A 17,498-nucleotide genomic window follows, 5' to 3' on the forward strand; every position below is an offset into this window, starting at 1 on the left:
ACATGTACTATATCCCATTTCCTAACTTTTGAAACTGTGGGCAGATGACTTTAGTTAGAATTCTCAATTTTTTTAATTTAGCTAATTAGTACTGGTAAATGTAAGGAGCCTATAAAAGTTTCTGAGTAGCAGCCGTGTTAGTCTGTATCCGTAAAAAGTAAAGGAGTACTTGTGGCACCTTAGAGTTTCTGTTACAAATGTAAAATAGTTACTGTTTGTCATAGGTGGCCTCAACTTAACTTTGTGGTCTTCTCTTTTTTAAAAAGCCACAAATATGTTAGGTCACAATGTTCAAGAACATTTACTCAATATTCTGTGATGATATAAATGTAAAACAAATTACACTATTTTTATTTTGCAGAGAGATCACGAAGTAGTAATAGTGGTGGTAGAAGACAACAATTCAAAGCTAAATTTCATCCAAAGGACTCTCTTCTTTTAATGCCTACATCAGCTCACTTAATGGGAAAACTCAGAACTACAGACAAACCCCATAGCCGGACCACGGGACTTCATTCATTTGCACATGCAACTTCAGACATCACAAAAGTTTCAAGACCCAGAATTTTTAATGTCAGCAAGCTCCGGCTTAATTCACCAGGAAAGAAAGCTTGAGTTCAGTGCCAACAAGGTAGCAGATAAGTATTTGTATCTATGCAACATCCTGTAGGTTTGGGAATATAGTCTTTCAAAACAGAATTTCACGATGCCCATTGCTAATACACAGATGCCTAATTTTGGAAACCTAAACTCTTTTTTCAAAAGAGAGTTGTGTGTGGGATGGAAGGAGGCGGTCTGTCTGTGAAGAATTAAATTTGCTGCAGTAGTAAAGAATAAATACATTGAAAATACATTTCAAAATCATCATAGGCATCAATTAAGACTATTGTGTGCAGGTTGTTTTATATTTGGGTGAATTTAAGCTTCTATTTCTAATCATACAATGCCTTCTGTTACTAGATACAAGAGCTGCAAAATAGCTGCTACACATACTTGCGTCTTCTATCTTCAGATAAGCACTCTCAGACTAATCTATATCCACTCTTATGGGTAAAGTTTTAAAATGTTGTGCAGAGTTTTAAGATCAATGGATTCATGTAGCCAAAATGTTGAAGTGCTGTGAAAATCTGCCTCTATAAAATAGGGCTTTGGAGCACAGCCTGGAGCGCAGAGCAGCTCCAGAGCAGTGGAGCTGCAGGTTTTTGCCTGGAGCTAGAGCAGAGCCGGAGCACAGCTCCAAACCCTGCTATAAAATGTTGTTCTGTGTTACAAAAGAATATTTGAGTATATAGTTAATAATAATTAAGGCTGATACTTTTCACTTATCTAGAGATTTTTAACCGAGTGCTTTCCAAAGGTAATTATTGCACTAATAAATTATTCCTATTTTACACATGGGAAAAATAAGGCATACAAGTCTAAGGTCATGCAAGGAATCAGTGGTATATCAGAATAGAATAAATCTCCTGACTTCCAGCTCCCTGTTCTAACTACTAAATCGCACAACTGCCCTTAAGGGTGCTTACATTGTTCAGATACATCTTAGTAAGAGGAGACTAAGAAACTTAAACATTTTAATAATAGCTATGAACAATAATTCCCAAACTGGATGTGTTATAAGTTGATAGTTGAAAGTTCATTTAGGGAGACTTCTAGACTTGGTACCTTGATGGCAACTTCTCCGACTTGTTCTGAGATATCAATTCCAAGAGAAGCTCTATAATATAACAAGAACTGTATTTATTTTTTAACAAACAATTTTTTACAATTAAGTTAATAAAGTTACACATCACTTAACTACGAAGCTACCTATTTAGAGTATTTAGCATTATGAGAGAGTATTCGGTGCTTGACTCCTGTGAGCTTTATACAGGCAATGAAGATTTGTATGTATATCTATACAGCACCTTCTATGTTTTATTTTGTCCAACTTCCTTTTTATGAAAGAGTTTCCTTGTTCATAGCATGATGATGTACATGAGTTTCACCTAACCCATAATGTTTTTATAGCATTCCCCTTCACCAGTGACAGTGAGTAAAGTATTGCAGATTCTTTCCTTTCATATTAATAGCTCAGTACTGTCTACTAAGTGTCTCGACACAAATGATCTGCCCAGAACAAGAAACGTTATCTCTACCCAGAAATGTAATCTCTGTGCATATGCACTTAGGCTTTTATCTGTCAGCTCATCTTTGAAACATAAAATGAGAGTCCTTTCAAAAGTCAGTCTGTTAGCAAAATGAACCAAACCTCAGCCCAAGTGAAATGAAAGGGGCAGCACTGTTACTGAAGTCAATGAGAATTGTCCCTGGTTATGTCAGGGGTAAGTGTGATAGCAGGGGTGAAATCCTGGTCCTACTGAAGACAATGGCAGAACTTCCACAGACATCAATGGGCTCAGAATTAACCCACATATGTTCTGCAAATAATAAAGCTGTCCTGTCCAGTCGTGGGAGGACTACCCCAGAGTAGAGGGATCCCTCAGTTGTGTAGAGCTGGCATAAAAGTTTCTCTACCAACTCCTTCCTGCAGCCAGCACAGGAAAAAAGGAACATGGGCCTTCCTTGTACCCTGAGTATCCCTGACTGCCACACTGAAGTGGCCCCAGTGTGCTCCGAATGGGGGAGAAAAGCAAATTCTTTCTACAGGAGAAATATTTTCTCAACTTCCCTCCCAAGTTTATCTCCTCTAACTGAGGTGACGAATTGTGAATACAGTAACTCTGCACTTAACGTCCTCTCGCTTAACATTATTTCAATCTTACATCCCTGCTCAATAACAGAACATGCTCCATTTAAAGTTGTACAATGCTTTGCTATAATGTTGTTTGGCTGCCTGCTTTGTCCACAGCTGGCAGCCCCCCATCAGCTCCCTTACGCGCCCCCCCCCAGCACCTCCCGCCCGCGGCAATCAGCTAGCTTGTGGTGTTCGGGGGGAGGGGGGGGAGGAATGAGGACTCGGCATGCAGGCTCCCTCTCCCTCCCCTGTTTCTTGAATGCCACAAACCAGTTGATTGCTTCAATTCAACCCCACTTCCATTCCTTCCAAAACCTACATAACCTCATAAAACCATGGCTACTAATGTCTCTAAACTGCAGTAGAAGTATTTTATATTATCAGACTTTTCTACATCAAATATTTTATTGAAGGTATTCTGGTTAAAAAGCAGTATTTTAACTTTGTCTAAAGACCTGGGGCCAGACTGATGCTCGGTGTGGCTTTGCTGAGAGGGTGTCTACTGCTGCCATCCCTTAGGGTTCCCATCAGGATGCTGGGGAGTAGCCTGCTTTTTTTAAATTGCTAGGGATTGTCAGCATCCCCATTGGAAGAGGCAGCTTGAGAGGTCAACATATCCTTCACATGCCTGGTGTCCAATTTTGGAAAAATGCTAACCTGTCTCCAGCTCCTTAGAGCCAAATAGGTTGCCATTGCAGCCTCCACCAACAGATATTTTTGGGGATATATTTGGGGGTTGGACTAGATGACCTTCTGGGGTCCCTTCCAACCCTGATATTCTATGATATTCCATCTCAGGAATGTAAACCCAATCTGAATTTAGCACTGGATGGCTGATCATGAATAGGCAGCAGGGTTCAGTGCATAGGACAGTGAGCTCAGAGACAGAATACCTGAGTTCTAGTTCTATTCCTGGCTCTGCCACCAATTAATTGAATGACCATAAGCAAGTTGCTTAACCTCTCCATGTCTCAATTCCCCAATAGAAATAATGATAGGAATAATGGTATTTATCCAACTTCATAAAGTGCTTTGAGATCTATGCCCCAAAAGGGGTAAATAAGTGTTAAGTACTTATATAATTGCAGTGAAAAGTTACTGATATTTAAAAAGCACAACTACATCACAAGAAATTTCACATAATAAAATCTGATTGTATAACTGAAGGAGGCTTAAATTAAAATGACTGAAGGAAGTTAAAGTGCAATATGACCATATGAGAAAATGGATTGGTAGGAGCTGTGCCACTTACTTTGGTTCATAGCGTATGCCATCTGTGCTGTGTAACACACCTAAGCCTGCACGCATCCTTTCAATGCCATTCCTAAATAGAGAACATAAACGTAAAATTCAGTTCATATTTACCATACAAATGTCTTTTTGTCTGCATGACACATGGTTTAATCACAATAAGCAGAAATTCTTACATAATTACGTCAACTAGTTTTCACATGTTGTACCACTGCTTTATAGAACATTTAAAAAACAAAATATTAGAAACACAGTCTTTGCTCACCATGCAATCATAACACCATTGTCAGTACAGAGTCTGGGAGGAGGACACAGCAAATTAAAGTTATCTGTTACAATTTGCAGAGCTCTTCGGATATACTGGTTACTTGCAACTCCTCCTGATACAACCTGACAACAATTTTAAAAAGACAGGCAAAAGTCATTCGAAAGGTAAACAAATAAGGAATAGCGGACAATGCACTAGTTCAACAAAAAGCTTGAAGAAGATACTGAAGGAAGTTCATAAGAAAGGCCATACTGGGTCAGACCAATGATCCATCTAGCCCATTATCCTATCTTCGGACAGTGGCCAATGTCAGGTGCTGCAAAGGGAATTAACAGAACAGGTAATCATCAAGTGATCCATCCCTTGTCATCTACTCCCAGCTTCTGGCAGTCAGAGGCTAGGGACACCCAGAGCATATGGTTGCATCCCTGCCCATACTGGCTAATAACCACTGATGGACCTATCCTCCATGAATTTATCTAGGGTTTTGGGGTTTTTTTTAACCGTTATGGCTATAGTCTTCAACATCCCCGGCAAAGAGTTCCACAGGTTGACTGTGCGTTGTGTGTAGTGTACTTCTTTTTGTTAATTTTAAACCTGTTGCCTATTAATTTCAGTGGGTGGTCCCCGTTCTTGTGTTAAGTGAAAAAGTAAGTAACATTTCCTTATTCACTTTCTCCACACCAATCAAGACCTCTATCATATCCCCCCTTAGTCATCTCTTTTCCATGGTGAAATGTTCTAGTTTTATTAATCTCTCCTCATATGGAAGCTGTTCCATACCCCTAATTTCAAAGACAGCAACCAATTATAATAAATAGGGAAATTAACACCTAATAGAATAGAAGAGGATAAGAGAATTGGGTGTCTGTATTCTTACTAAGGGCTTGAGTGGAGTCTCCACTGTCAGGCTAAGTTGATGCCACCGCGATTGATGCAGTGGCATCACTTTATTGGATCTGGTGAAGATGTGGTAAGTTGATGGCAGAGTGCATTCCCATTGACTTAGTGCTCCACCTCCCCGAGAGGCGGAAGCTAAGCTGGTGGGAAAGCATCTCCCGCTGACATAGCACAGTGTAGATACCGCATTAGGTCGATGTAAACTACGTCACTCCGGGGGGTGACTTACAAGCGGCAGTGTAGACCAGGCCTAAAAGATTACCGAACAGATATTACTATCTACAAATACCGCATGTAAAGGCATGTGTAAGTAGGGCAGCTATCAAATATCCGGCATTACTGGGTGAAATTCTAGGGCCTCTGTTATGCAGGAGGTCAGACTAGATAATCATAATGATCCCAGCTGGCCTTAATCTCATTATTCAAGTAGGACAGAACAAAAGTAATGGGTGTAAATTGTAGCATGGCACATTTAAGCTAATAGAGAAAATGCTAAAAGGTAAAACTAGCAAGCCATGTAATCATCACTATAGATACAAAGCTAGACTTAATACCCATGTATTAGGGATGATTTAGGAATGGATTAGATTATCCACATACAATGATTATTTGTATTAAATAGTGCACAGAGCTCTCAATCAGGATCAGTGCTTGTGTGTGCTGGGAATCTAATTCAAATGAGTCTATAAAAGTATTTAATGTTTTAAATATATATTTTAAGTGTATTGTATAAATGCTAGCTGTTAAAGATGACTTTCTGGTCCTATATACCAGGAAAAGACACCATTCTTTTAAAAAAAAAATTCACGTAATTCTAGCATCATAGATCCAGAGTCAATTAAAAGTTGTCATCTTTTTATGCATCCAATAGTAAAAGTCCTTGAAAGCTCTGCTTTCTGGGACATGTATGTCCTTGTATGGTGGAGAATATTAATGGAGTTTATTGAATTGGCATATAACCATTTTTATGCTTAATTAGAAATTTTTTCACTTACAATTAAGTTGCTATAACACATGGAAAGGTAAAGGGTAAGTAATCTCCAGGGTTTTATAGCAACTATACATTTAACATTTAGAGAGTCAAAAATTTTGAAATTTTTGAATATTTCAATAAAGACCAATTTTTGGGGGGCAGGCAGACGAGAACTTTCATGCAAAGAGCGTCCTATTTTTCTAACAAGCTCTAGTTATTGAAGAGAGGGTTAGTGAAACTGAATATTACGAAAAAATTTGAACCCAGTTACAAGTTATAAATTAAGTTCATTAACAGACATTTTCACATGTTCACAAAAATCTTTACAATTTTTTCACTGTATTTCATAAAGCTTTAATCATCACTGAAAAATTACAATGTCCCAGCATAGAACTGCGGGAGGGGAGAAAGGGTACTGTTCTGGTGGAGGTTCTCTCTTGGATAAGACAGAGAAACTATGGTCATGACCACTTTTGGTAATTAAAAATCTCATGGTACTTTTTACAAGATGAGGTGTTAATCCTAGTGTCCTGGCCAAATTTAAACGTGGTTAATCATATTCTGTTTACCTATAAATTCCCCTTGTAATTTCAGCTTGATATATTATTCTCACTTCCTCTCCTAAACTGCTTTCTAGTATTGCGCTGTACAGCTGAAACAAAGGATGTGTTTCACCTGGAGATGGCTTCAGTGGAGGATGATGCTATCCCTACATGTAGTTTTCGTATCAGTTTGTTAACTTTATACAATGATTGAGATTGTTTGGAGTAAAAGATTTTAAAGTTGTGGATAGATGTTCCCAGTACATCTAAATATATACAAGAAAAATACAGACATGTAAGAAAACTTTAAAATTACTTTACCTTTAACAATGCACCACTTTACAGTACTCTGTTGCAGCAGGATTTATTTTATATATTCAACTAAACGCACCACATACATTTATTTTAATCCTGGAGCAGCATTATCAGTGGAAATGTCAAGGAGGGTGCTGATGCCTTGCTGCACTTTCTCCTGGTGCTGTTACATGTATTCAAATGTATGATGGCATGTACCCTTGACATACATAGTAAGTTGTATGTACTTACCAAAGTTGCATTTGTTTGTGATAGGATGCCGCTTCTTATGCAGAACAGAATGGCCCGTGTGTTCGCTGGGCAATATGAAGTGCTACTGCATGCTGTACTGCAGCAGCAATGTCTGTAACACAGGACAGGAGGTGTCCCTCCTGTACACCTGCAGAAATTGTGAGCAAAGGGGGTTTTGCAAATATAACCACAATCAGGTGTACAATTTGTATATATCTTACTTTGAAATACCTTCTTCCTTTCTTTTTGCATAATTATTCTAGTGGCATTGGAGTGAAGTCCAGAAAAGGAAAAATTGCAGTTAGGATGATGTCGCATGGGAGTTCTGAGTTCATAATGCAGCCTGTTTCCCTGTTGGGCCAAGTGCTCTATAGCTTTCCCACCACTCATTCTGCAACACTCTGGGTGCTTTATTAGAGACAGTCTTCTTGCTACCTAGAAAAATAGAAAATCTAATTATGGTAACAATAGACTGGGAAAGAAGAATTGGGGAAAAATAGGGCCAAATTAATCCCTGTTGTAACTGCACTGCTCCACTATAACTCCAGTTAATGGAGTTACATTGAGGATGAATTTGGCCCAGAAATTATATATTGTGAACTAGGTGCTATGAGGAAAAGACCAATGACAGATGCCAAGGCTAACGTTAGCGGGCTTTTAACATCAAATCCAATTTTATAGTAAACTGGGTGAATATGAGGATCCTCCAACTTTGCAAGAAACATGAGGAATCTAATTCTTCTTCTGTTTGAGATGGACACTCTCACAGGTATATTAGACAGCCAAGTTAACACTAATAGAAAGGATTTCACTTTTTTTTAAATTTTTGTTTGGTTTTAAAAATTTCCTTGCAAACCTGTGCTAGTGCTTGAGAATAAGAAACAGAAACTAGTCAGCTTAAGTTTATTTATTCAGTGACCAACACAATATAACTTGTGAAACATAAACTAGACTTTTCAAACTCTCTCAGGCACAATTAGTAACATAAGTAAGGACATTTTAAAAATATCAAACATGATTTTAAACAACAGCATCCTTTTAAATATCACTTTTAGTCAGGTTCATTTGTACTGCATATATTGTTGAACTTTCTATGTCCAGCCTCAGTGTAGGCTGGCCATCCAGGTTATGGCTAGCTGCCTGCTGAAAACAACTCATGCCAACTAAAGAAATATAAAATTAATAGATTTTAGTAGCCTCTGAGCCCATGAAATCTCTAGTATTTCAAATTGGAGGAAAAACCTAAAGTTTATAGTATATTGTACAGTTTTATTTATGTTGATTGTAGGTGATATTCTAGAAAGCATATTGGCTAACTTGTTCCAACCTCTGTGGTTACAATGAAAATTCACAGAGTTTAAAAATACACTTGCCAAATCAGATCCTTCCTTTAACAATGCCTATTTTATAAACAGGAAATATTTAAAAATTAATTTATTCAGATTTATTTAAGGTATCCATCTAAGATCAGGGCACAAAATATAAAAATTGCTAATAAAATATAGAGAGTAGGACTGATTTACACAAGTGGATTAACCTTACCTGCTACTAGATTCCACTGCTGGAAAAAACAACACTAGCTGCTCTAAAGCTTACACAAATTCTTACCCAAGGTAATGCCAGAATCCCAGTTTCCTAAAGAATACATACCTCAACTTTTGCTACTGTAAAAAACAGACAAACCATGATGTAAATAATACAACAAATGTAAGTACTTGTATAAAATACATAAATGAATCCCTACTGAAATATTACCTTGTCAAGAATGTCTCCTGGTGCTATATCCACTGACTGTCCAAGCAGAAGGAAATCCGAAACTCCTTGTGCTACTACCAGGATACAGTGGCCTCCAGAGATTAAAAGAACTAAGAAAGGAAATTCCACTTGGTTTATTAGCCTAATTGTAAGTGCATGTGCCTCCATGTGATGGATGGGTATGAAAGGTTTTTTATACTTGTCCACCAATTTTAAACTATATTCTAATCCCACTCCAAGACTTAAAGCGAGTCCTGGCTTTACAGTAGTTGCAACAGCAGAGAGTTCATTGAGAGAGATTCCACTGACGCAGAGTGTTTCTTTCACTATTCGCTCAATATTTTCTCTGTGAAGTTGCTGTGCCACTGGAGGAATAATCCCACCTGTTCTAGTTAGAAACAAAGAATTATGAAGTGATCCCAATTTTATAACAGAGACAGAATCATAGAAATGAGAGATGGAAAATTCTTGGTAGTTCTTCCATGACATGACTGTTCCCTACAGTATATTCTCAAATGCTTTGTCTAGTCATATTTAAAATGCCCCCTGCAGTGAAGATTAGCATCACTTCCAATGGAAGGCCATACAAGGATTCAGCTTGCTCTTGCTTGGTTTATGTCCTATTTGATTTTAGCCCCAGGCTGTGCCAAGACAATTTATAGGAGTTGGTACTCTGCAACTTCTCTGTCATCAGGAATTTAGCAAGGAATGTCCATGTTGTAATTTATCTTTGTCCAGAATTGGAGACAGGTAAATATCATACTCTTCAGGATTGGTGATTGTGGGGAATTTTACCAGATTTGATAATCAGAACCAATTCATATTTCTTAAGACTTAAGAACCTGCCCCTTCATGGAATATAACAAGTATAAATGACAATAGCATTAGTAGTCATATTAAACTACAAGTGAAGTTAGAAAATAAAGCACCCATTGTAACATCTACTTACTTTAAATGGACTTCATTTTGAGAATGTAGAGCTTCTCCTAAGATTTTGCCAGTATCATCAACCACAGCAGCTGCTGTATCATCACAACTAGTTTCAATTCCCAGAACTAATTTAGTGGGATAGTATTTGACAGAGTTAAAGAAAATGCTTCTTAGACACACAGACCAGCCATGTTCAACTGATTTTGAAGTGCATCTGGTTACACTGCTCATTGCTAAAATCTTCTGCACAGAGGCATGCCTAGAAAAGAACTGTATAGATACCATCATAAGAATTCAAATTCCACAACAGTAATTTAGCCAGGCCAAGTCATATTAGTAACAAGTAATTTTAAAAGCAATGGCCAAATTCATGCAAACTGTCACTTCAAAGTTAATGCAGTTACACCAATAATGACTTTAATCTAATGGGTTCATGTTTAGGAAAATGGGAAGAGACTAAAAATGATGTTATTCCATCGTTTATTATACCCACTAGAAGTCTGAGTGAACAGGCTTAGCTGATTCCAGAATATCTTTTCCCTTATATTAAGCAGAGGTTCTTACGATGAGCTGTAACAATTGGTCATCATATATAGGGCCTAATTCTCTTCTCACCCAGGTTTTACCCCAGTGTATTTCTATTGACTCATGATTTACACTGGTATAAATCCTGAGGAGAAGCAGACCCAGTCTCCTGCTCCTTGCAGTGAGCTCCACTATTCATGAGCAATAAGAACGTATATTTGTGGCAATAAAAACTTAATCGTGCTCTATAAACCATTATATATATTCTCCCTCTCCTTTTGCATATCTATAGCAGGATACATAGCAACATGCTGGGCGAGATCCTGCATGCTAGTAGCAAAACACTTCTTTTACACTGCTCAATTTTTTCCCCCACATAATCTTCCTAATTCAAACCAGCTGAGCTTCTTTTTGCACAGACTTTCCCAAAATATTCACTATTGGGCTTAGAACAAATGTGCCAAATTTCAGCTCTAAAAATATATTTTGATAGGCCTCTATCAAATGACCCTTTAGGATGAAAATCCCTGTGCCACCTTAATTTTAGGCAGTGCTCTATCAAAAGTATATTTTGGAGCATGCCTTAGGTAGCCAGGCCCAGATCCTCCAAGGTATTTCAGAGCTTAATACACATTGACTTCAATAGGAATACAACTCGTAAACACCATTTAGGATCTGCACCACAGTCCTTCTCGGACTCAATTTTTTCCCCGCAGTACTAGCACAGTTGCTGATCATGGTGTAGTATTTCAACAACCATCAATATCTGCGCCAGTAGCATTAAGTGCCCAGTGCTCATGGTATTTTTAGTAATAGAGCATAGAACTCCTGCTGAATCAAACACTAGAAATACTTTGGAGTGGAGGACATGGGGGGATTTCCTGGTAGGGAAGGTGGGGGGGGGAGAGAAAGAAGAAGTTAGAGAAAATGAATGGAATTTTATAAAAAGAGAGAAGAAAAAAGAAAATATCCCATTAGAGGGATCACATAGACAAGAAGCATTGTCCTCCAACTCAGGCCTCAAGAAGAGGTAGAAACAATAGGAAGACCTAACCACCTAAGGTAAGGGAAAAAAATGTTTTTGCATTTAATATGCTTCTAAAATGCTCGCCTGTCTATTTTCTCAGTATTAAGACATGGTCCCATTTTGGCAAATTTGTGAGATGCACACTATCTTCAATATGTAGGTACAATACATGTGCTTTAACAATCTAATTTTGAGTTACATTACAAAACACACATGGTTTGTACAGTAGATTACAGTAAGTGACTAACCAAATGGATATTTCTTAAAGTGAACTGAAATCACTTTCCCTCTCTCTCTATATATGAAAAGTTAATGGGGTGGGGGGGAGTCAGTGCCAAAATATTTTTAGCAATTTAAAAAGTTATTTCTTTTCTTCACTCTTTATAAAATAACCCCTTGGAAGCTTGAAAGTGATACCTGTTCCCTTTCCCAGTTTGCTTCTCCTTTGCGCATGCATATTGGTTTATTATTGGAGGACTGCTCCAGAGTACTTTCTTACTATTCTACTGCACACAGAATTACATGGACTTAAGAAAATTGCAAGAAATTAAGCAGATCAAATTTCAGATCAAACAAACACAATGTACCTTTAATTTTCTAAAACAGTTATAATTTTAGAGCTCAAGAAAGTGACCTGAATAGTGTATCTCCTACTTTTTTTACTGTTACAAACTATTGAGCTAAAACGTGTTTTCTAAGAAATAAGAAAAAGAAAAGGAAATGTTTTCCTAATACTTAACATTTTGAGAAAGATTAGGAGGTCTGTGGTTACCTGCACCCAAAACATGTTTCAAAACAGATTTTGTTCAGTGTTTCCAACTGTTGGTATCATGTTCTACACTTTTCTGTGAGAGAGACACAGAACACACAGTAAATCTCAGAAAACTCTGCAATGCATAGATATTATGTATAGACAGGCAGATGTGCTTGGTTACACTCCTAAATTCTAAATTGTATAAGTAATACCTTACAGTTTATATGCCTAAATACTCTATTATTAGAAGGAACAAGACTTACCATAAGTCACTTCCACTGTAAAAAGTATTCAAGCTTTCAGAAAGGTATTACTCCAGACAACAAAGAATCGAATAGCTGAGCAACATCACACTAGCAAGCCAGTTACTAGAAGAAGAACAATGTATTGGGTGAATGTATTTGTTTTATTTATTTAAAGTAGTCTCACCACAAACATTAAAAAAAAACAGTAGTATAATTTGTTTATAATTTATAAATACTTGTTTTGTAAATTAGGAGATATGTGGCCCTGGCATCTGTGAATACATGGAATCAGGGGCCATGAATCACAGAGGGTACAAAGGTGCGGTGGCTCCTTCTCCAGTCACAGAGCTGGAATAGTGGCTGTGGTGCTTTCCTCCACTCTGTCTATTAATAGGGGGAGAGGCTGAGAAAGAGGGAATCGTCTCTCCTCCCCCACACACCCTCACAGAACTGGTTCATGTGTAATTCCCTCTGGTCCTGCTATCACTGATATCAACGGGAAAACACCCAATGATTTCAGTGTGAGCAGGATCAAAACGAGTTTGTTACAGCACCTCACAATGTAAAAACATTCCTTCTAAAATAACCATTTTTTCCTACATACCGCTCCAGCCAATATTTTTAATCAGTCCACTTCTTATTACAAATGCTGTGAGGAAATGCCCTTGTGGATACTAATTTAAATCCAAACTACTCTGATTAGATCCTGAGCCTTTTAAAAAACAGGACAGTGACCCCTGATAACATAATTATCTGTGCTACTTTCAAAAGCATCCACTAACTATGTAGGATACTGATTTTATTTTTGACATGTGTCAAGCACCCAGGCAGAGAAAATGAAGCATAACAGTAAAAAGAAAAGGGAAGCAAGTGAGTTAAGATAGCTGTACCAAAATAATCAATAGTATATTTTCATCCACAGATCTTGAAGTACTTCACTTATTATTTTTATTTTATAGATGGAAAAACTGAGAAAGATATTAAGTGACTTGCCCAGTCATGGCACAAAAGGAAACAAAACCCAGATTTCTCAAATCATAATCCCCTCCCCTAGCTATTGGATCACACTGCTTCCTATTAATCAACAGAGTGGGGATCCTCCAGACTCTACCTGCATGAGGGCCTTGGTTAGATAGCTACATAGAGAAAACCCACCTTTAGACATCTCATGAGGAAAAACAGCAGAAAAGAAGAGAACATGCTAAGAAGCTGCTCTTATTATCATATCTCATTTATGTAACACCATATCTGACCCCTGGTACTTTACAGACAAATAAAATGACATATCCCTGTCCCGAAGAGATTACAATTAGATTTAATGAAACAAGATATGACAAACAAGGGGAGGAGGAAATCCGTATGGAAGGATGTAAGTTACAACAGGAAAATATCATGAGATATGCTTAATGTTATGCACACATCTTGTTAATTATCTTTGGATATCTTACAAGTAATTTTCTCAACATATTACATCTTGTGGTTAAAGTCCAAAATGAAGGCTAGAGGGGGAATTGAAGGCTGAACAAAAGGAAGAGTTTTTTGATCCCCTCCCACTACTCTACTACAAGGTGTATTTCTGTGTTTTTTCTTATTCATGTTATGGAAATTGCTACTGTTGAAACAATACTTGTTGCAACATCAAGCAGTTGTTTTGCGTAATGTCACTAAATACTACAGACATAAGACATAAGCTTTCCACTACTAGATAAGAAGTGTGTTGAAAAATCTCCATCTATTTTATTGGTAACTGGTTGGGACTAGTATTCCAGTCCTGTTCCATCTTTAATTTCAATGAACAAGGTTATTCGGGGATTGAAAGTGGTTGCTTATTTAATTTTTGCTTCAGGGTTAAATTGTATCTTAACTATCTTCAATAACAGATCTTTTCTGCTCTGGCATTGAGGCTATTAACCTGGAGTTAGTGGCTGTACAACATTTTTTAGTACGGGGCTATTCACAAAAGGTGTCCCTGCCTTCCCCTAATCTGTTTAGGTAACAAATTGTTTTGGGGAACTGACAGCCAATGTTACTACTAACACAGGTTGTAGACAGACATACCTGGAGAATGATCCTTCTTTGCTGGGAGCACATTTGTAATGATGTACTGAATGGGAGGAGTTTTGTTTATTAGCTCTTTTAACATTCCTAAAGTTCTATGCCTAAGTGCACCTACTATGATAGCAATCATATTGTGTGCAATGGCATGTTTATATGTAGAAGGTATTACACAGAGTTGGGCAAGAGAACCAGCCTGCGTGTAAACAAGTTTCATAGTTCTTTCTACACCCTTGACTGTTTAAACTCCCCAAATGAAATAATGACCGGATGGTGGGTCAGTTTTGAATTAAGAATGCAGAGCTGTAGGGCTTCCCCTTTATTGCTTTTCTATCTCAGTCCCTTTCTGGCTTTTGCCCGATCGGGATAACGTGGCTCACAAATATTTTTGAAAGGAAATCTGTTTTGCCACTGGAGCGGGCTAAGACGAATTAAATGGCACACGTTCATAACAGAAGGAGAAAACAAAGGCCTACGAGTGTTACATCTCCTCTATTCTGCAAATTATTTAAATCAAACCTTGACTGGGGCACCAGAAGAGGTAGGCTGGTGTAACTGGCGTGAGACATGGCACTGTTTCGTGGCTGCATGCTTGAGAGACTGAATGGGCAAGGGGGAGGGATAGCTCAGTGGTTTGAGCATTAACTTGCTAAATCCAGGGTTGTGAGTTCAATCCTTGAGGGGGGCCATTTAGGGATTTGGGGCAAAAATTGGGGATTGGTCCTGCTTTGAGCAGGGGGTTGGACTAGATGACCTCCTGAGGTCCCTTCCAACCCTGATATTCTATTCTATGTTTGCCTGCGAGTCATCACCTGGTAGAGGGAAGAGTGGCACCGCCGTCGGAGCAGGTGCAATGCCACGGTTACTTCACCAGCGATTCCAATGAGAGTCTCCTGAGGGAGAACAGACTGTAAAGGGTGGGCACGTCACGTAACCTCCTACAGTGAGGATGCAACGAGCGGGGGACAGGGACTTTCCATCCTGCCCCGAGGAGAAGAGCAGGGGCTGTTCTGCGGCCCCCCCGGGAGCGGAGTCACCCAGCGCCAGAGGGAGACGCCGCTGAAGGAACCTTCCTCCGGCGGGCCCGACGCCCCGGCCTCCAGCAACCGAGACCCGGGGGGGCCTGGCACACGCCACCCCCCGCGCCAGAGACTCCCCCGTCAGTCTCGGGCTACATGAAAGTTCCGCCTCCCTGGGACCGGGCTTCATCCGTCTGCAACCCCGCCCCCGCTCCTTACTGTTTGCTCCTGGCCCCGCCCCTGCGACAAGGTGCAGCGGCGACAGCGGCTTCCGCCCCGCAAGGGTTAAAAGCGGCCTCCTCCTAAGAGCAGCCCGGCTCGCTGTCGCTGCCCTGATTGAACAAGGCCTGGTCACGTGGCACAGCTGGGCCAATGGAAAGGAGAAGCCGACGCTGGCGGCGAGGCCGGGAACCGCCAGCTGGCGCCTTCTTTGGTCCAGGCAGCTAGAAGGGAAGACCCGGAGGCAAGTAGCCGCGGGCGCCATCTTTGTTCATCCCCGGGCATCCACCGGCGCGTTACAACAGGGCGGGCGCGCGCATCGGGGTGACTCCGCCCCTAGCGATGGCCGGGGCAGAGCGAGAGCGCGCTGGGCTGCACAGGCCGGAACAGAGACAGAGGCAAGGCCCGGGGGCGGGACTCAGCCTTCCCCACCAGCCATACTGGCACCCCCGCCTGCGGCCTGCGCTCTGTGGTGCTGGGGGGCGATAGGGCCAGGCAGGCTAAAGCCCAAAGCATCTCTGGGCCCCAGTGCCGTACCGTGGGGGTCCTAAGCAGGAATATCCCCCCCACCCCCGTTAATACTGGGCTCCCTTGCGCTGCTCGAGGCCTTAAGCAATTGCTTAGGCTGCTCATAGCGAGGGCTGGCTCTGCTGGGCCTATTTAGGGCTGCTCACCACCGCACCAGAGAGCCGTCCTGGTTCAGTTAGACTTGGCCCAATGCATGCACAAGCCCATAGTCATCCTCTGCTTTTCCAGAGGCTGACACCATTCAGTGTAGCTTTCAATGCCACTTCTGCAGTTGTGCTCTCCCTCCACAGCCCCCTAGCACACAACCACCTCACAGCCTAAGTGAGCATAGGCGGCCTGGCTCAAACCATCCAAAGAGTACATCAGAGGTGGTCCAGCTTTATCCTGCCCCTGCTGAGGCTGCTAATCACGTGCACCACTCCAAAATGCAGAGCAGTGGCAAGTAGCTGAAAGCAATGATATTGGGCTGATAGTTCAAAGCTGGCTGTCCTTTAGGTTCTTTTGAATATTAATATGTCCCATTCCAAAAAATCTACAATCCCTTATACCTACTCGTTGTGCTGTGCCTTGGTTTCAGATTTATTTTCCTCAATGTTATACTCAACAGAAAGGAGGATATAGTCCTTGCCTCAAGAACTTGCACTTTAAACGAGATATAGACTATTGTGTACTGTGTGATCAAGATTACGGTTTCAAGTATAGCTTTTTATGTAGACTTAAAATTTGTTAGGTGACTAATACTAGGAGAATAGGCATGGGCTTTATTGGGCTGAAATGATTGAAGGAGGATTTTGCATAGAGAAGGCAACTGTGAAGAAATTGAGTTTACAAAGGCTGTGAGAATTTACATTAGTTAGATTAGTGTACATAGTCCGTACTTACGGATTTATTGTATTTTAAAAAAACATTAAAAGAAAGTTGAAGTTGCAAAGTCAAGCACTCAGAAGTTAGCAAATTGAGTTAAAGTTTCATGTGCAACATTAGTTTTGCCCCCTTATGCATATCCACTATGCAATAGTCCTCAGTACATCACCACATACTATTTTTCCCCACAAGGTCCCCGCCTCATTCAGTGCACAGGATAGAGAGTGTACAAAGAATCATGCAAGAGTAGTGAATGAGGCTATTTTCTGTAGAGGCCTTGTTGCAGAAGTTGTCAAGCTTCAATCATTCAGGCTGAAATGCAGGGTTTTATAAAGGAAAGACTATACCTGCAATAAGACT

The 17,498-nt window shown here is 40.0% G+C and overlaps 2 protein-coding genes across 2 annotated transcripts in view; one reads left to right on the plus strand and one right to left on the minus strand.

Moving 5' to 3' along the window:
* Positions 1–2,292, plus strand: part of ANKAR (ankyrin and armadillo repeat containing) — a 51,314-nt gene extending 49,022 nt beyond the window's left edge. The window contains 1 exon segment of the mRNA XM_043505465.1: positions 362–2,292. Coding sequence (XP_043361400.1) covers positions 362–615 — 254 coding nt within the window. The 3' untranslated portion in view covers positions 616–2,292.
* Positions 1,558–15,902, minus strand: OSGEPL1 (O-sialoglycoprotein endopeptidase like 1). The gene is given in 11 exon segments (XM_043505469.1): positions 1,558–1,717; positions 3,990–4,061; positions 4,254–4,378; positions 7,218–7,273; positions 7,276–7,386; positions 7,389–7,409; positions 7,412–7,652; positions 8,973–9,360; positions 9,922–10,172; positions 12,227–12,299; positions 15,747–15,902. Coding segments are annotated over 10 exon segments (1,383 nt in total). The 5' UTR covers positions 12,242–12,299; positions 15,747–15,902; the 3' UTR covers positions 1,558–1,614.
* Positions 15,903–17,498: the final 1,596 nt, after the last annotated feature.

The sequence above is a fragment of the Dermochelys coriacea genome, chromosome 11 (assembly GCF_009764565.3).
Source record: "Dermochelys coriacea isolate rDerCor1 chromosome 11, rDerCor1.pri.v4, whole genome shotgun sequence".
NCBI classification, from domain to species: domain Eukaryota; kingdom Metazoa; phylum Chordata; order Testudines; family Dermochelyidae; genus Dermochelys; species Dermochelys coriacea.